The 18,060-nt window shown below is 36.2% G+C and overlaps 1 protein-coding gene across 4 annotated transcripts in view; it reads left to right on the top strand.

Annotated features, from left to right (window-relative positions):
• The window catches only part of PIK3C3 (phosphatidylinositol 3-kinase catalytic subunit type 3), a 69,868-nt gene that overhangs the window by 21,751 nt on the left and 30,057 nt on the right, over positions 1-18,060 (top strand). For all 4 annotated transcript variants that reach the window (XM_071730373.1, XM_071730372.1, XM_071730371.1 and 1 more), the window contains 11 exons: positions 2,794-2,948; positions 4,153-4,240; positions 5,149-5,216; positions 8,010-8,115; positions 8,946-9,062; positions 10,616-10,747; positions 12,439-12,567; positions 12,896-12,965; positions 13,511-13,575; positions 16,512-16,596; positions 17,679-17,753. In XM_071730373.1, the coding sequence (XP_071586474.1) occupies positions 2,794-2,948; positions 4,153-4,240; positions 5,149-5,216; positions 8,010-8,115; positions 8,946-9,062; positions 10,616-10,747; positions 12,439-12,567; positions 12,896-12,965; positions 13,511-13,575; positions 16,512-16,596; positions 17,679-17,753 (1,090 nt within the window). The remainder of the gene's footprint in view (positions 1-2,793; positions 2,949-4,152; positions 4,241-5,148; positions 5,217-8,009; positions 8,116-8,945; positions 9,063-10,615; positions 10,748-12,438; positions 12,568-12,895; positions 12,966-13,510; positions 13,576-16,511; positions 16,597-17,678; positions 17,754-18,060) is intronic.

Below are 18,060 nucleotides of genomic sequence, written 5' to 3'. Positions count from 1 at the left end.
TGCTTCCACCCTCTGTAGGCTACCTTTTTCTGTTCGAGTTTGTCCAGAAGATCCTTCTTCACCCATGCTGGCTTTCTAGCATTGTTACCTTACATCCTTCTTTATTTGGATGCAGCAGTCCACAGATTGCAGGAGGTGATCTGTGAATGTTTACCATCTTTCTGGGGACCCCTTCCTCTCTAGAGCTTTATCCCATCTACTCTTCCAAAGAGGTCCATGAAGGGGCCACAGTCTGCTCTCCTGAAGTGCCCAATACTGAGCTTTCCATGTGCTCTGACTGCCATGAGGATCTTGAAATCCACTGTCACATTCCAAAGGCTGAAAATGTGGAGATTCTTGTTGGATCCCAGAAGGACAAAGTAAAGATAACACAGCATTGTGTGCAGCTACACAGACAGAACTGGTAGGCATTAAAAATGTAGCTGTTAGCATAGTCTTAGAGAGAGAGAGAGAGAGGAAGAGAAGAGAAGAGAAGAGAGAGGAAGAGAAGAGAGAAGAGAGGTAAATAAAGCATCATCCAAAAGCAGGGGGAGAGAGTATGAGAGGGAACAAGGAAGGAGAGGAAAGTAACCATCCAAGGATTCAGCATGATCTCCATGGTGTCATAGCAGAGAAGAAGGGTGGGGGTAATAGTGGTCCCATCCTATGAGAGGGGCAAGGGGTTAGAGTCTCTCTTCCTTTTATACTCTCCATTTCTTGCTGTGCTGCAGCCACAAGCAAATCATTGCTCATCCTCATTTGTCTGGAAAGTTCCATCCAGTGGTTACTTCCATTGTAGTTTGCCATCTGCTGCATCAGCAGAATTAGCAGTTTTTAGATGGGTATTTTTCCTTAAATGTCTCTCCTAATTAACAGTATCCAGTCTGGGCCTAAGGAGCTGTTTTTTTTGTCAAACTTTGACTTCTTTCTTACCTCTTCTCAAACTTTACAGCCTCACCTCCCATCTCTTCTCAAGTTCTTCTGACTGAGACAATGCCTCATTCTTCCTGCTCATTAGAGAGAGAGAGAAAAATAAGAGCATTACCATGGGGCAGTAGGCCAGTCCTATGCAGAACTCCAGGCAACATTTCTTTCTTCCTTCCCCCAACTCCCACCATAGTGTGCCATGTATTGGTGGAGGTGGGTGGGTAGTGCTTCCAGTTGCCAATTGTTTGAGGCAAAATCTGACTGGAACCTCACATCCACCATTTCATGGTCGCTGAAGCCAGAGCTGCCCTTGAGCTTCACATTTCCCTATCAGCCCCTCCTTGGTGAGAACCAGAACCAGTATAGCACTTCTTATTGGCTCCTCTCTTACTGGCAAAATAGGGCTACCATCGGCACCTTCCACAAAACCCCTTGAATTGCTTATAGCCTGTGTGTTATTTCCCTGGCAGATACTGGGGTGGTTAAAGTCCTCCATGAAGACCAGGATTGTGAACATGATACTACTTCTATATGTCTATGAAGGACCTTATCTGATTAGTCTTCCTGGTTTGGTGGCTTATAGCAGATTCCCACTCTAATGTTCCCTACCCTCCCTTTAATCCTGACCCATAATCTGTCAATTGATCCTCATCCATCCCCTTGCAGAGCTCCATGCAGCCCAGCTGGTCATTGGTGTAAAGGGAAGCACTTCTTCCCTTTCTCCCCTTCCTGTCCTTCCTAAAAAACCTGTGTGTTTCAGCTGTTGGAACACTCCAGTCGTAGTCATCCCGCTATGCCTCTGTGTTTATAACATCATAGACCTATGGACACATGCACATCTCTAACTCCTCCTGTTTTTATTCCCAATGCTACATGCATTTGCGTAGAGGCTTTTGAGTCCTCAGTGAAGCTGACTTGCTGACTGGAGTGGCTGGAACTCCTTTGAGGTGTTTTTCCAGTACTTCCCTGTTTCCCCCAACTCCCTCAGGAGCCCCTGGATCATCTCTGTAAGATTTCAGGTGTGCTGCAGTGTATCCAGCCCATCTCCAAGCCACAGGCTGAGAACTCTGACTGGCACTCCATCCCTGTAACCTTAGTGTGTCATTCCACAGCTTGTCATGGAGAGCCTGGTATTATCTCCCCCTTAGTTCAACTCTAGTTTAAAATCCTGTCAATGAGCCCCGTGAGCTCCTGAGTAAAGACCTTCCTTTCCCTTTGAGAAAGGTGGATCCTATCCAATGCCAGCAAGCCTGGTGCTGTGTAGGCCATCCTGTTATGAAAATTCTCAAAGTTGTTGCAGTGACACCAGCATGGAGCCATGTGGTAATAGACTGTATCTGTTTCTTCCAATATTGCTGCCTGCAACTGGAAGGAGAGAGGAAAAAGTAACTTGTGCCCCAGCTTCCCTCACCAACCATCCCGAATCTCTGTAGTCTTTTGATTGCTTTTGGAATATGTTTTGCACCCACATGGAAGGCCATACCAGGCTGGGAAGTTTCCAAGGGATGTGCTTAACATGGGGCCTTGAGAGACAGCAGACTCCTCTAAAAGGAATGTGTACCTGCATATTGGACCCTCTGTTCCCCACTGAAGGGAGTCACCTACAAAGCTGATTCAGTTAGCACTTAATAGCCTCTTAAGTCGCACTTCCTGCCTTTCAGTATCAGGAAAGTGTGTGTTAATTCAGTATCTTCTGGGAGTCAAACTCTTATCCTACACTAGTTTTTCTGATGTACACTGGTTGCTAGGGAAACTGTACTTCCCACTTCTTTATGGGTCACTGAATCCTGAGTAAGTTTCTCTGTAAAACAGAATTTAAAAAACAAACTGACTCCTATTCGGCTTTGACTGACTCTTGATTTACTTTAATTTTTATTCCTCCACAAGGATTTGCTTATGTACTTGCTACAGTTAGTCCAGGCATTGAAATACGAAAACTTTGATGACATAAAGAATGGACTGGAACCTAGCAAGAGGGACAGTCAAGGTTCAATGTCAGAAGGCATGACAACATCTGGAACTAATGGTGCAGAAATAGACAGGTAAGAAATTTAGATTTCAAGTAGAAAAGCAGAAATACAATATTATAAGGCCTTAAATTTGTTATCCATTTCAGGGACAACTGCATACTGAACATCCTATTTTATAATCTGAAGTGCTGAAATAAAAATAAAAAAAAATCCCTGAATTTACAGGGATTATATTATCTGACAACAGGTAGTTTAGAGAGCAAACATATTAATCTTGAAGTTTTGGCCTTTGCCCTTACTACATGAAGACAACTTCTGGGTGCAGGAGAAACACTGGAATTGCTTCCCTCTGTCTGTGGAGAAGTTAGAGGCTCCACTTCCCACTGTTCAAAGAGTATGGATGTAAAAGTCTGTTCAGTCTGAAATGGAAAGGAATTTTTTCTTGCTTCTGGAAAAGAAGGTGTAGAAAATATCTTGGCAATGTAAAAGAAGCTGGGTAACACACGTTCTACTCCTGCAGTAACATGAAAGAAAGGCTGAAATAGCTGATTAATAGTGTATTAAGCAAGGTGCAAACAACCTTGATTAACCAAAGTTTCCTGTGAATACATAAATTTCCAGGAATTTCAGTCTTAAGCTTCAGTGTCTAACCACTTGTGTTGTTAGGGAATACTTTTCATATTACAAGTAATGTTTTTAATTGATCTCTCTGCTCAGCTGTGGAGTGGGTGTCCTGGGTGTATTTTGAGACTGCAGTGACACTTAGACATTAGTAGAGTTGTTTGATTATTTCCTCTCAGGTAAATTTACTGTCTAATAATTTTTTCCTTGTAAGCATTTGGTTTGTTTGCTCTGTTACGTGCAATTGCATTCCAGAGACAAGTGTTTGCAGGTGTTGTGTATTAGCAGTTTCATCTTAACATTTTGCAAAAGTTTATCCCAAAAGCTTTTCATCCAATTCCCATTTATGCTTATTCTTTATGTAAGATGCAACAAAATGCTAAATTTGCTGGAAATGGGTTTCCTTCGCAGCCATAAACTTTGTAGTTATACAGACATAGATCTTTGCCATTTTCAGGAACTGCAGCTATCAAAGGGGCTGTTCATGCAGTTTGTTCTGAAACAGGGATGAGATACTATCTTCAAAGATATTTCTCTTCCAGTTTTCTGAATTTATTAGCTATAGAAATAAAATGAATTGCTACTTCCATGCATACCTCCTGTCCCCCAAGCAAGAACTTTGCATCACGCCAGTGTCTTGCTTTCTGTTGTGTAGTTCCCAGATCATGAATCCTGTTCCATCTGTTTCATCACCACCTCTGGCTTCTAAGACAAAGGAGCTTGCAGACAACGAAAACCTTGATGTAAGTCAGATGCTTTACCCTGTGTTTTTGATATTTCAGACTCTTTAGTGACCTGGTACTGGTTTTATTTGTGAGTATTTGAGTCTTTCTACTGTATCTTGATGAATATATAAAGTAGCCAAAGAATATAAATGTAAACTAGGTGCTAAGAAAATGGCAATAGCTTGACTGAATTATTTTACAGGCCATCTCTTTATGTATGCAGCCATACTATAAAAAATTGGTAAACTGGGCACTGGATTTTCATGAAATTTAAGTAATCTTATACTTCAAAGGCTGTGACATGATAATTATATACTGGTAGTGTCATGTGTTTCCTGTATCCATATTCTTTGGCATGGCTTTCATCTTTTTGTATATCATCTAAATGATATACACTGTGTTGATAACGTCTGCCAAAGAATATGTTATGCCAGAAGTAAAAGGGTAATAAAAATGGGACTGGATAGAGCAAAAGTTACAAGAAGAAGACAGTTTGAGGGGTCCTGATTTTAATCTGATGTGCACTTAATTAGTTCTTGAAATAAAGATTTGCTCCCTCTTGCAAATCTTCCTTTTTTGGGTCTTAGTACTTCAAAGAAAATAAGCCACAGTTTGAGCATATTGGAAAGATACAGAGATTTCTTGTTAGCTGGAATGTTAAACTTTGAAAAAATAACTAAATAGTCTGTATCCTCAACAGATTTGTACTTTATATTAAAATTTAGAGCATCTTAATGAGTTCCTTAGTGAAACGTGGTTTTACTTCTAGTTTTATTTCTGGATATGCTTGAAATATTGGGTTGAATTGGGTTCAGCTTTTTCAGTTGAATGTATCTCTCAAAACTCCCTGCAATTATTTGGGCTTTTTCTTCCAAAGGCTCAAACTTCTTTATAACTAATCTTTGCATTTCTTAAATCTCTTCCAGCAAGACCTTTGCACTTTCCTGATTTCACGAGCATGCAAAAATTCCACGCTGGCAAACTACTTGTACTGGTATGTTAGAAACTGTTTATTCATACTGTGTCACTGTCTGAAATCAAACCTATAATGCCTGGAAAGACATACAGCAAATGGTGATCTGCTTTGAGAATTTGGAAGTGTCAGTTTCTGCCACGATGAAGTAGTAGTTTCAAATAATATGTATTTCAACAGAATTAGTAGAAGGGGGATACCATTTTTTGTAAAGGCACAAATGTGCTTTATTGTCAGATGGAGGCGATTTGTAGGACATTAAAAACAGTGTTTGAAAGTATTAGGAAAGTATTAGCTGAAGGTTCATAAGGCACCATTTTTTGTGATAACCTAAGTATTTTTTAGATTTCTTTTGTGTTTATGCTGTGAACACAAAATGTTATTGCAGATGTGTGCTTTTTTACAGGAAAAATTCAGTTGTGAATAGTTCATCTAGATAGGGGAGAGGTAAAATCACTCATCTCAGGATTTTGTCTCAATTTGGTGGATTAAGAAGGAAATTAGATGCCTAAACTAGCCATCTGCAAGCTGAGTATGCATTTACAGATAGAATTATCTCAAATGAAGAAAACTGAGGTAAATAAACCTATATTCTGAAACTGTGTGTATATATATATATATATTAATCTATGTGTATGCATATGTGTAAATGCATATACCCAACACATACAGCTCTTTACTTGTATATACACATATATTTTAGAGACCTTAGATGCCTTTTATTTGGGTAAACTTAAGTCAAATTACTCTCATATTTTTTGTATATATATGTAATAATTATAAATACTAGTACATACTACGATATGTTAACATACTGTGAATATTAACCACAGATAAGCCATGAATTAGGAATGTAGTGTGATATATAATGTAAACTTCCTAAACTGTTCTTATAAAATTTTTACAAGAACTCTAGCCTGCCCCGGGGGATGATTCCATTTGTGAATGTCTATTTAGGACTCACTAGTTCATTGTTTTTTCAGTAGCTTAAATTGAAAATACTCAAGTGCATGACTTAACTACAGTTCCTCAGTGTGCATGCTTATATTGCAGTGGCCAAAGAGAACGATTGGCTTAGAAAGAAGTACTATGAATTATTTAAATTATTAGGAGCCAAATGCCTGACTTAATAAAATCTTTATGGTTATTAGGTCAGCATATTTCTATCACATGGGTAAAAACTGTGCACTTTTATTTTGCAACATCTCAGGCTTTTAGTCTAAAAAAAACCTCAGCATCTAGAACTCTGAAGTTTTTGTCTTATGACTGAAAACCAAAACAGAGTAAGTGTGTTTTCTTTTCAGGCATCTCACTTCCTCAGTGAGAAAATACAAATGCTTCAGCCACTGTTAGAACTGGCGTTACCATAAATCCTCTTGGCTGCTGGTCAGTTTGTTTCAGCTATCCAGAAACAGCATTCACCTAAAATAATAATGGAAAAAGTACAATAACTTTTGAAAACCAAACCTCCTGCTCATTCACTTGTCATTGTGAAGTTATCCACCAATTTTATTTTAACTGTGCCTACAGAATTTGATGCTCCTGCTTTTTTCTTTGGATGTATGAGACACTTGTCCAACTGTGAAGCATTAATCTTACTCTTTGTTTCAAGATAACTTTGAGAAAGTATCTGCATGGCATGTGTCAGTTCATTACTTCCTCTGTTCCTTGACGTTTTATTACACAAATCTTGTAAATACGGAGTAATTTTCAGGCACATACTACTGCTATATAATTTTTTGTTTTAGTGTGAAACCGTCGTAGAACAATGTATTAGCTCTGTTCTGGAGGTAATGTCCAGTTATAAATTTCTTTTGAGATAATGCTGATGGAAGAAGTTGTGTATGCCTTATTTTAATATATATAATACTTTGTGTATTTATAAATAAGATTAGTAAAAGAGCTGTAAATGACAAACCTCTATTCTCATCCCATAATGGCTCAGTTGAAAAAAGATTCTGCACAAGTGTGTAAGGAAAGCTTTCAGCATAAACTCAAAATGTGTTCGTTGAATGTGTAGTCACTTTTGAATCCAGATCCATATGAACTGGCTTGCTAATGTCTTCCTTTTTTTTTTTTTTTTTCCTTTTTTTTTTTTCTTGTTAATAGTGTGGTCATGTGTCTTTCTAGTACTAGTGAAAAATAGTAGTACTTTTCACTACCAGGAAACTTTTCACTACCATTGATTGATCAGCAGAAAAAAATTCCGTGCATAACTAGGTTTTGATTGTCAGTGCTACAAATAGAACACAAAAGCATTCTAAATGACTGCTTAACATATCAAAATAAATACTTAGTATCTAACTCTTCCAAATTGTTTTCTCAATCCTGTACCTGAATCACAGTTGTAAAAATAAGAACTTATTTTGGAGTGTGCAGCTGCTTCAGGACCAAAACTGTCTCTTCCATCATTGCTAGTGGTAAATTAGGGAACAGGTAGGGTGAGATTTCTTTTTCTTGCAGGTATACTTGAATAGGAAGTTTATAGCCACTGCATTATGTAAAGGGTAGTAGCACAGTGGAATGCCCACTCCTGTACTACTTGGTTGGAGTGTTGCTATGATTTGGACTTCTGACTTGCCTTGTTTCGGTGGTGCCACTTCACTGTAGATGAAAGACCTCAGAAACTTTGTTACAGTCTTTTAATCCAGGTTAGAATTTGACTATGCAGTTTTGAAGAGTTCATCTCTTGGTTGATACCTCATTCCATCATCTTTATTTTTAGTTCCAGGACTGTAAAACAAAATGGCTGTATTTCACTCAAATTTTGTAGCAGCAAGGTACAACATAACCTGTGTTGGTTTTATGCTGCAGGTATGTAATAGTGGAGTGTGAAGACCAAGACACTCAGCAGAGGGACCCAAAGACTCATGAAATGTACTTAAATGTGATGAGAAGATTTAGCCAGGCTTTGCTGAAGGTAAAGCCTATGTGTAAGAAAATACATTGTCATTCTTCAAAAAGGCACAGGTGTCTAGAAGAAAGGCAGTATGTATTGAAAATTAAAAAAAAACAAACAAACCAAAAAACCCTTTGACTTTCGCTTGTGTTTTGATTTTGTTGCAGGTACTGAAAGAGAAAATGTGTCTCGAGCTTTTTTCTGCTTCTTTGTGTTAGCAACATGCTAGTTCCAAATTTCCCTGCCTTGTGTGATCAGTTTTTTTTGGTGGTTTTTTTTTTTTTTAAATTTATTCTGTGTTTATTGGAAGAACTTGTCCCTAGCAGTGCAGACTGAGACAACTGAGTGCAAATTGTCTCTCAAGTTCACAGTGTGTATCAGCAGAGGGTGCTGAAGCAGCAGGGAAAAAATGCAAATCCAAACAAACTAACAAAAACTTTAGTGATTTAGCCTCTAGAATTTATAGTAGATAAGCAGTTTCTCCTATTTTTGTTGTATCTCGCACTTCATAATAATTCTCACTTTAAGGATGTTAGTCAAGTGCTTGGTGCTTTTTTAGAGTGTTCCATGTTATTTTCCTTACTAACTTACTTTGGCTGTGTGAATAGGTTTGTGATGCATGGCTGTGCACTACTGAAAATGTTGATGCCAATTGAAGTGCTCTGGTAGATGAGATAATTGATTGCCAGCTGCAGTGATTCTGTGTTTTACAGAAAACACCTTTTGAATTGACAGGAGATTGATCATTATTTACCTCTTAGAAACCTAGAGGTGTAAGAATAAAATAATACATTTCTAGATAAAAGAATTACAGAACAAAGAACTAATTCTGTTTATTTTAATTCACTTAGGGTGATAAGTCTGTCAGAGTTATGCGTTCGTTGTTGGCAGCCCAGCAGACATTTGTGGATCGGCTGGTTCATGTCATGAAAGCTGTACAGCGTGAGAGTGGGAATCGTAAGAAGAAGGTAACTAAAGGAGTATAAAACTTATCTCTGACTAGGGTGTGTGACAGTGAAAATGTTAGCTTTTCGTTTACAAGTATTGGCACTGATATTTGTAGCAGATGTCCATCTGTCTTACAGCGATTTTAGTTAATGTTAAACAAACTTTGGAGAGGCTTAGATGGGTAAAATGTACAAAATACTCTTAACGTTCATAGATTAAGACCAGGCAAGGTCCTTGCAAAAAAATCTTGGGGTATTTTGGCAAAAGAAAGATATGAGAGTAATGGAATACTTGGTCGTATCAGTGAACAACTTTGGAGGACATAAGAAAGTTGCAGATGTTATTGTGGTGTGAAAAATATGCCAGGGCAGATAATGAAATTTTATTAGTAATAAGGTTTTCTTTGTTCCAAGGGCAACAGAACTAGTCGTCCACAAGGTATGTTTTGAGCAGAACTTTGCCTTCTGTTTCATCTTGAGGGAAAGGATTTCTATCATAGGTACATTTTAAGAAGCTTTGTTTTTCTTCTTTAAAATATTTTAAGTGAACTTGACAGGTGGATATTAGGAGGAAGTACAAACTCTAATTTATGTGTTTTGTTTTCCTCTGACACAAATCCATATTTTTAAACATGGTTTTTCTCATGCAGTGACTTTTTTCACATTTTTTTGTTAAATCTGTGGGATCTATTTGTGCAGGAAAATGAAACTTTTAAGCATTTTATCATCTGTATGAAATTTTATGAGTATTCTATGTATCAGTAATACAGGCTTAATCACCAAAAGAGGAGAGTTTAAGTTCTAAAGAATCTATTTCATGCTTTTGAAATACATTGGTAGTGTTCTGTCCTTTTATTTATTTTTTTTTTTATAATTGCCAGGATATCTCTGTAACACTAAGAAATACATGGCTTTGATTTTTGAATTAAAATCCTTCTAGCAGTAGTTAACCATTACAGCTATTCCTAATAGTATTGGGCTACCTTTCTGTGTGTAAATGCCTGTTAAAGTTAGTAAGGGAAAATACTAAAGACTTTTAGGTATTTGACCTTTATTTTGTAGGACACCAAGTGTAAAGTACTTGAAGATTGACTGGTGTTGTGTTTCTGGTATCTACAGATGTAGGTATGTGCAGCAAGTCCTGAAATCAGATCTGTGAAAGCTGTTGGCAGTTTGGTTCATTGGTGGTAGATGTCTTTGAGTTCACTAAAAGCTCATTGCTGAACATGTGAATCAAGTTTATAAAAAAATTAACATTTGATACTAGTACAGAAAATAAATCATGCTGCAGGCAATTCAGAAATAATTTTTGTAAGACTGTTATACCTGGCTCTTACAAAATTACTTGACTGTTCTCAGACTAAATAGAATACCTGCTTTCTCAGATTACTGCAAATTGAGAATTCTCATTTCACTACATTTTGAGTGAAACCTTGATACTTTGGAAGTCTAAAGAATTTAGTAAAGTGGATATTTACTACTAGTGTATCATTTATTACAAGACATAGCTGTTCATATATACCTAGTACGTATTTTATGGTGATTTATTTTTAAGTATGTTTTTATTCTTTTAGAATGAGAGGCTTCAAGCACTGCTAGCAGATAATGAAAAGATGAATTTAGCAGATATGGAACTTATTCCACTTCCTCTGGAGCCTCAAGTGAAAATTAAAGGGATAATCCCTGAGAAAGCCACGCTCTTCAAGGTAAAGAGATCTGAGTTTCTAAAATACAAAATAATCTTAGAAGCAGTAAATTTAGAAATATTAATTAAAATATTAAAAGGAACTGACATAGTTAATGCTGTAATGTGCTCTTGAAGATATTAGACAACTGTTTTCTTTTTGAAATACTTTTTTCCAAATCAATATCCAGAAGGCATTCTCTGCCAATAAAAAAATTCTCAAGCTGATGGGGGAACTTGTGTTGATTCATCATCTCCACTAGGTCATAAATTTATTATGTGATTTCAAACTTTGACAGCCTGCAAGTTGATCGTGATTTTACAAACATTTACAAACATTTGGAGATGAATGTTTTTGCATAGTTTTCTACCATACCATCTCTTGATTTCCCAGTCTTGGCTTACTCCTTTATATGCCACCGAGTCTCTTCCAAGAGTGCACTTCGTCAGCTGCATGGGCTTGTCATGAAAGCAGTGTTTTGAAAGCTTGGGTCATGTAGGGTGAATATGGGGCAAAGGAAGAAGGTTGACAAACAGACTGCTGCAGCACAAATTAAATTTGATCAGGACAAGCTCAGGTCAGATAATCTTGTTGCATACTGGCCTTCTGTAGCAATGTCAAAAATTTAGAACCAGAAATATGAGTTGTAACCTATTGCGGAATCAGAGGTGATTTTATTATTGTTGATTCTGAAGGGTTACAAATTTCTATTTTGTTGCTCATTCTGTGCTATGGGATTAAAACCATAGAAACCCAAAGAGGGGTGCCTTAATTTTTTATGCTCTTGGACATCACATGACATCTTTTACAGATTTATATAAAGAATAACTTTTTATTTATGGAACTGAGTTTTGAAACATGAGTTGCATGTGAAAATCTAATATAACTGCACAGATGTTAGGCTCTGAATCCTTTTTTTTTTTTAATTATTATTTTGGGGTTTTTTAAGGAAAGTGACTAGGTCAGTTGCAATAGATGAAATCATTCATGTAGGTAATTGATCCCCTTCAGCCCCTTTTATGCAGAGAAATTGCAAACAATCAAATTGACTTTCTCAAACAACCATGTATAAGGTATTTTTGCTTTTACTAAATAGATTAAGGAAGCAATTAATTATTTATGATGTCTTGCCCCTAGCATTTCTTTGATGTTTAGCCTATAATTGTGTCTCCTTTTGATCTGGTCAGTTTAAATTTGTTCTGTTGTGACGTTTCCTTCTATGTTGATTTGAATCACATACATACAAACGAAATTTGAACCCATCTCTGTATTCCTCTTCATATTTTTGGGGTGGGCAAACACAATCCTCAGTCCTTGCTGCAAAAAGAAGGAAAACTGTAAGGTGTTTAAAAAAGATACCTAGGTCACATTTGTTAACAGGAAGTAGTATGTTGTGACTGTTGAGTCTTAGTTAGTAACTTCTTTTAGGAGCTTTAGAACTGCTTCTTTTTTGACAGACTTGAGGAACATGGAGAGTGGTTGCTCTCCATGTATGGCAACTGGTGCTCGTTGCCATACACTTGGTAGTCAAGTGGGACTGTTCTAAAACTTATTCTGAGTTTGATACTTGAATTCTGTGACCTCATAGTTGTATAATTCACTTCTGATCTGCAGTGCAGTAAACAAAGATTTATTTTAGAACTCTACTTGAGCAACATCTTAATATGAGCATTGCTATGAACCAGCTTAGTACAGTAAGTTTCCTTTTCCAGAGTGCTTTAATGCCTGCTCAGTTATTCTTCAAGACAGAAGACGGAGGCAAATATCCTGTAATTTTTAAGCATGGTGATGATTTACGTCAAGATCAACTTATCCTTCAGATTATTTCACTCATGGATAAGGTGAGAACTAGTAATTCACATCCTTCTGTGTTCTTGAGTTTTTGTTGTTGGGAGCTAGAATGTTAAAATGCAGCTTACATTGTTAATAAAGTCTGGGGTTCTCAGATCTCGGGTGACACTTATTTTCCTTGTGCAATGACCCTGTGTAGATTTAAATAAATAAAAATAAATTGGCAAACAGGCTTTTGTGCATTAATAATTTTGATGAAGAACAGTGGAGATCAATGTCCAGCACAGACATTTAGAAATAAAAGGAAATTTTTTAGAAATAAAAGGACTGCTTTTATGTTGTATTCATGGCATTTTTTTGTCTGTTGTTTTATTCCAGCTATTAAGAAAAGAGAATCTGGATTTGAAACTGACGCCCTATAAAGTGCTGGCAACCAGTACAAAGCATGGTATGAGCACTTCATTTTTAGGAAATGTATTTGGAGTACTCTGCTTCTTCAGTTCATATACTGTTGTGATACACTATTTTCGTAAGAGATTTTTTTCATTAGTACAGCTTTCTTAAAAAGAGCTTAAATTTGGACGAAAATCTTGTTGCAGTATAAGTAGTAGAAGTAAACAAACTGAGTGACCACAGTATTCCACTCAAAAAATATTCATGAAAAATGTTCAGTCTGGACTGTGGAATATGTAACAATGAGTGGTGGTGGTTTTGCTGCTAGCTTGTATGAACTAGAACACTCCTTTTTATGGATCTTAGCATGAAGTGGTGGAGAAAAACCAAAATGGCAGCATGAAACTTGGCTATACTTCCAGATATGTTCTGAATAAATATTTAGAAAGCTATCCCTTCATCTTTTTCATGAAAACTTGGAACAGATGTTTTGCAAGTTACTTGGTGTTAGTAACAAGTTGTTTTAAAATGACTGAAGGCAGAAAATAGAGACTGAACACGGTTTCTTTTTTAAATTTTTTTTTTCTTTTGTGGTTACAGGCTTCATGCAGTTTATTCAGTCTGTACCAGTTGCAGAAGTCCTTGCTACTGAGGAAAGTATACAGGTAAGTGATGGAGAATTCTTAAGTCATCTTCTGATCAGGCAGTATCTATTGCAGGCTTAGAAGTCTTTAGTCTCTCAACTGATTTTTATGTTAGCTGTTAGAAGTCAAATAATGGCTTGAAACATAAGGATATTACAGCAGACATTTTGCATAAAGAGTATTCTTAAATTGCCACATGACTATCTCATGTCCTAAATGCTGTACCATTTAAATAATTACAGGATATTGTGGTTGTGGTATTCTGGCTTTGCTTTAGTGATGGATGGCAGACGCATGACACTTTCCTGTGCTGTTTTGTATTAAAGTGTTTCTCACTCATTCAGTAATTCTGGCGTGGTACTTTTTGGCAAAGTATGTTTTCATGGTTTAGAGTTTTTTTGAAACAGCAAAATATTTTGTCCATTGAATTTCTGAAGGATGTTTCCCTGCCATGGTGGATGTATAGATACTGGTCGATTTACTTTTTTTAAATTACTATTTTTTTAATTTGTTTTCAATTTGTTTTTAAAATTCTGGTGGTTTTTTTACTTAGCAGCCTTCCTGTAACCGTTGTGCAATTGTGTAGGGATGCATAATTGAATAGAGGTACACAAAATTCATGCTAGTTTCAAGCACAGAACACAACCTAGGTAGCAGAGCTCAGCTGGTTGAGATGAATATAGTTAGATTAGCACATACCAAATTGCCATATGAAATATATTGCTAGTAAATTCTTTTTAATGAAAGCACTACGTGTTTCTGTTGTATTCAATTTGTCACAGTACCTTTTTTGCCTATTTATTTGTTGATGATGGAATCTGCATTTGCTTAGGGCTCAGAAACTGGGAGCTGAAGCAAATAGCTCCCAGCTACAATAACCTACATATATTTAAAAGAAAAACAAAAACAAAAACAACAACAACAAAAAAAGATCAGAAATGCTTATCATTTTCCATTCATTAACATCTATCATTTACTTAACAGGTGGTACCATAAGCTTATAATTTATCATTGATCAGACAGTAACCTGCATCATGTTGCATAACTTTTCTGAATTTTCCATTCCATTAAAATTACGATAAGCTATATTTACTATTCAATAATCATACAGCTCATAAAGTGTTTTCTTGACAATCTGTTGTAATTTTGGAAAAGTACTGTTTGTGTCTGTTACATGGTTTTAGAAGATAATGTGAATGCTTGTGAAGTTCTGATTTTGCAATTATTTCGTATTCCAATCTAAACCATATGCCCTATTGTTTTAGATGCTGCACTGAGCTATGTAGCAATTCTTCCTGTGAACAATTGCTAATCTTAATGGGCAAGACTCTCTAAAATAAAAGAGTGTAATCTATAATTACTTAACAGATCAATGGCAAAATACATTATATGGCCCAGATTTCCTGTCCTATGAAGCATGATAAAATAGCCTGGTATTATAGGACAGAGGAGTAAAAGCTAAATGCACATGTTCCAGTGTTAGGAAAGTTTGTTTTTTTCTTTTTGTAAATGTTCACTTTGGGTGTCAATTTAAAAGGCTGAGTACCATATCTGAAGATGAAAAAGTAATCTAATATTGGCTAGTAATTCAGATCTGCTGGAAAGAAAACAGAATTGTTAGACAATTACTTACTTTATATCAACAATTTCTACCATTCTTGAAATTTTAGTTTTAGAAGTATTTGATGTCCACTCTGCATAGTTTAGTATTTGGGTGATCTGAAGCCTGATTTCCTGATTTTTTTTTTTTTTTTTTTTTTTAACATATAGCACATAAAATTTTGGAGCACTGAAAGCAGATCACTATAATTATGATCCTGTTAACCAGTCAAAAATTTCCTTCCATAGTTTGCTTAGGGATTTCATTTAACAGAATTTTTCTACACTTTCAGCTACTTTAATGTATCGGAAGGGCTTGCTTCTTTAAGCAGAGATAATTGCTGCTTTTTTTTTTTTTTTCTTTTTAAGATTCCCCTAATTTTTTTTCATTAGGATTTTAGGTACTTACATTATCCTGATGCTTACAGAGTTCTTCGTCCAGTGCTTGCTTTTCTTTATTTGCTTACTGGAAGAAACTTGTCCTGAGTCTTGGATATAATTTACCTATCTTTTGTCCCAGTCAACAAAAATCCAGTTTATTTCTGTGTAGCAGGAAGGATGGGTTTTTACATTGCCCATGTTTCACTGGAAATGTGAAATGTCCATTTGACTTAAATTTTCCTCTAAACTCAGTAGTGGTTGTGTTATCATAGTATGGTTTGGGTTGGAAGGGACCTTCAAGATCACCCAGATCCAACCCCCCTGCATGGGCAGGGACACCTCCCACCAGACCAGGTTTCTCCAAGCCCCTATTTCCAACGTAGCTTCAAACTCCTCCAGGGAGGGAGCAGCCACAGCTTCTCTGGCAACCTGTGTCTCACCACCCTTCCACTGAAGAATTCCTTCTTAATGTCTCATCTAAATCTCCCATCTTACAGTTTGAAGCAATTACCCTTTGTCCTGTCACTATATGCCCTTGTAAAAAATACCTCTCCACTGAGAAACTTGAAACATTGAGGAATAGTGATAATAAATTTGTTAGGATGTCTTTCCCAAATGTTTTTACGAATCTGAACAGTTAGTTCCACAGTTTCCTGTGAAAGTATTCTGCAGTTGTAGTTATTAATTAGTAACTTTCTAATACATTGTTAATTCAACAAAGCCATTAATAAAGGAAACAGTTTTATTTTATTTGAATTTTACTTCTTTGGTAGATGTATATGAAAATTAAGAAAGAAAATAAAGTGACCCAAAATTGGAATTTACTTTCCTGTTTGGGAGGGATTGTTAATTTAACAGATTGAAGACCATTGTTGTCTTGATATAAAGCTTGCTTTTACACGTTCTAAAGATACTGTTTCAAGTCACTGTTCCAGATCATGTGGAAAAATTAAATTTGTTGATGACTTCTCTTCCAGAACTTCTTCAGGAAACATGCACCTAGTGATACTGGCCCTCATGGAATAAGTGCAGAGGTGATGGACACGTATGTTAAGAGCTGTGGTGAGTTACACTCCTATAGGTGGTAGCTTCGTGTCTGAAATAAAAAGGACAAGGTACAGGAGGTAGTAAGACATCTGAGTTCAGATGAGTGCAGATAGGGCACTGTGCAGGTACTTGCTGTCAAGCTCCCTGTGAAAATAATAGTTTGCAGTCATACACACTTCCTCTCCTCATCACTCTTTTTCTTCTTAAAGGAGAAAGGAGACTGGATCTGCTGTCTATCAGTAATCTTAGCTCTGCCCCTTCCACAGCATGAGTTTGGGTCTTTATAATTCAGGGACATACAAAAGTATTTCTGTAACAATTAGGCATCTGTATTTGAGAAAGAATGGAAGATCTTATTTTGTCTTTAAAACATTGAGGATTTTTTGAGGTGAGGCTTCAAGTTGCTCCACTTAGGTGGCAAAAAAAGTGGGTATGTAGTTCTTGATGAGTAAACTGATGACTATGTTAAGATGTCACAACTGCTGTCCATTAAATTAAGAGCAACTTTATTCTACAAAAAAAAAAAAGGTAGTTCTGTTGTTTCACATTATCTTCCTTCCCCAATTGTTTTTCATAGTAGTCTCTAGAACTGCTTCAAACTTCTGGTTAGTGAGTGAAAGTAAGAATTAAAACCATTTGTATAGGTCCTAATTTATGTATCACTGCCAGGCTTACTGCTTAGCTTGTGAATACTGCTGATTTATACATTCAGATTCATATTGCTATCTATTGATTGTTTTCAGTTATTGTCTTAAAATACCTTTTGTTGAAAATGCGTACATTTTTTTTGCTCAAAATACTCCCTCTTCCTTTGAAGTATCTAAATCCCAATATTAAATGGATTTTGGCTTTTAGGTAAGTAATTGTAGAGGAAGAAAAAAAAATCTAGGTACTACTGAATAACTGAGTTTTAATTTACAGTGCTGATAATCTTGATGAATCTTCTCTAGCACCATCCCTACTTTCAGTCCCTATGATATATTTGTTATTTGTGAACAGGAACTAAGATGATGTCTTATGCTATTGTTTACTATGTTATATTTGTTGCGCTCTAAGAAAGGTACTTAAAATTGGTATTTACCATTTACTTGTTACAGCTGGTTATTGTGTAATCACTTACATCCTTGGAGTTGGAGATAGACATCTGGATAATCTTTTGCTAACAAAAACAGGTAATTCTTTCTAGCAGTATAATTTTATAACAACGGTTGTTAAATTTCTAACGTGTTAGTACTGTTTTGCTCCATTTTCAAGTGTAACACACTGAGTGTTGTAGATTAGAGTATATCATGTAGAATTAAATTGTCTCATCTAAGGTAGTATTTGATCCAGTGAATTAAAATAGGTTTAAACTGCTAGTAGTATGAAGTGCCAGCTGAAGAATAGGAAAGAATAGGAAAGCAAGCAGATTAATCTCTTCTAAACACATTAGTAGGCAAGATACCATATAATGTGTATCCATTACATGGTTTTGATGTC

Source organism: Heliangelus exortis, chromosome Z (genome assembly GCF_036169615.1).
Source record: "Heliangelus exortis chromosome Z, bHelExo1.hap1, whole genome shotgun sequence".
Classification (NCBI taxonomy): domain Eukaryota; kingdom Metazoa; phylum Chordata; class Aves; order Apodiformes; family Trochilidae; genus Heliangelus; species Heliangelus exortis.
Note: the sequence above shows the minus strand (reverse complement) of the source record. Positions and strands in the feature narration are given on the sequence as shown.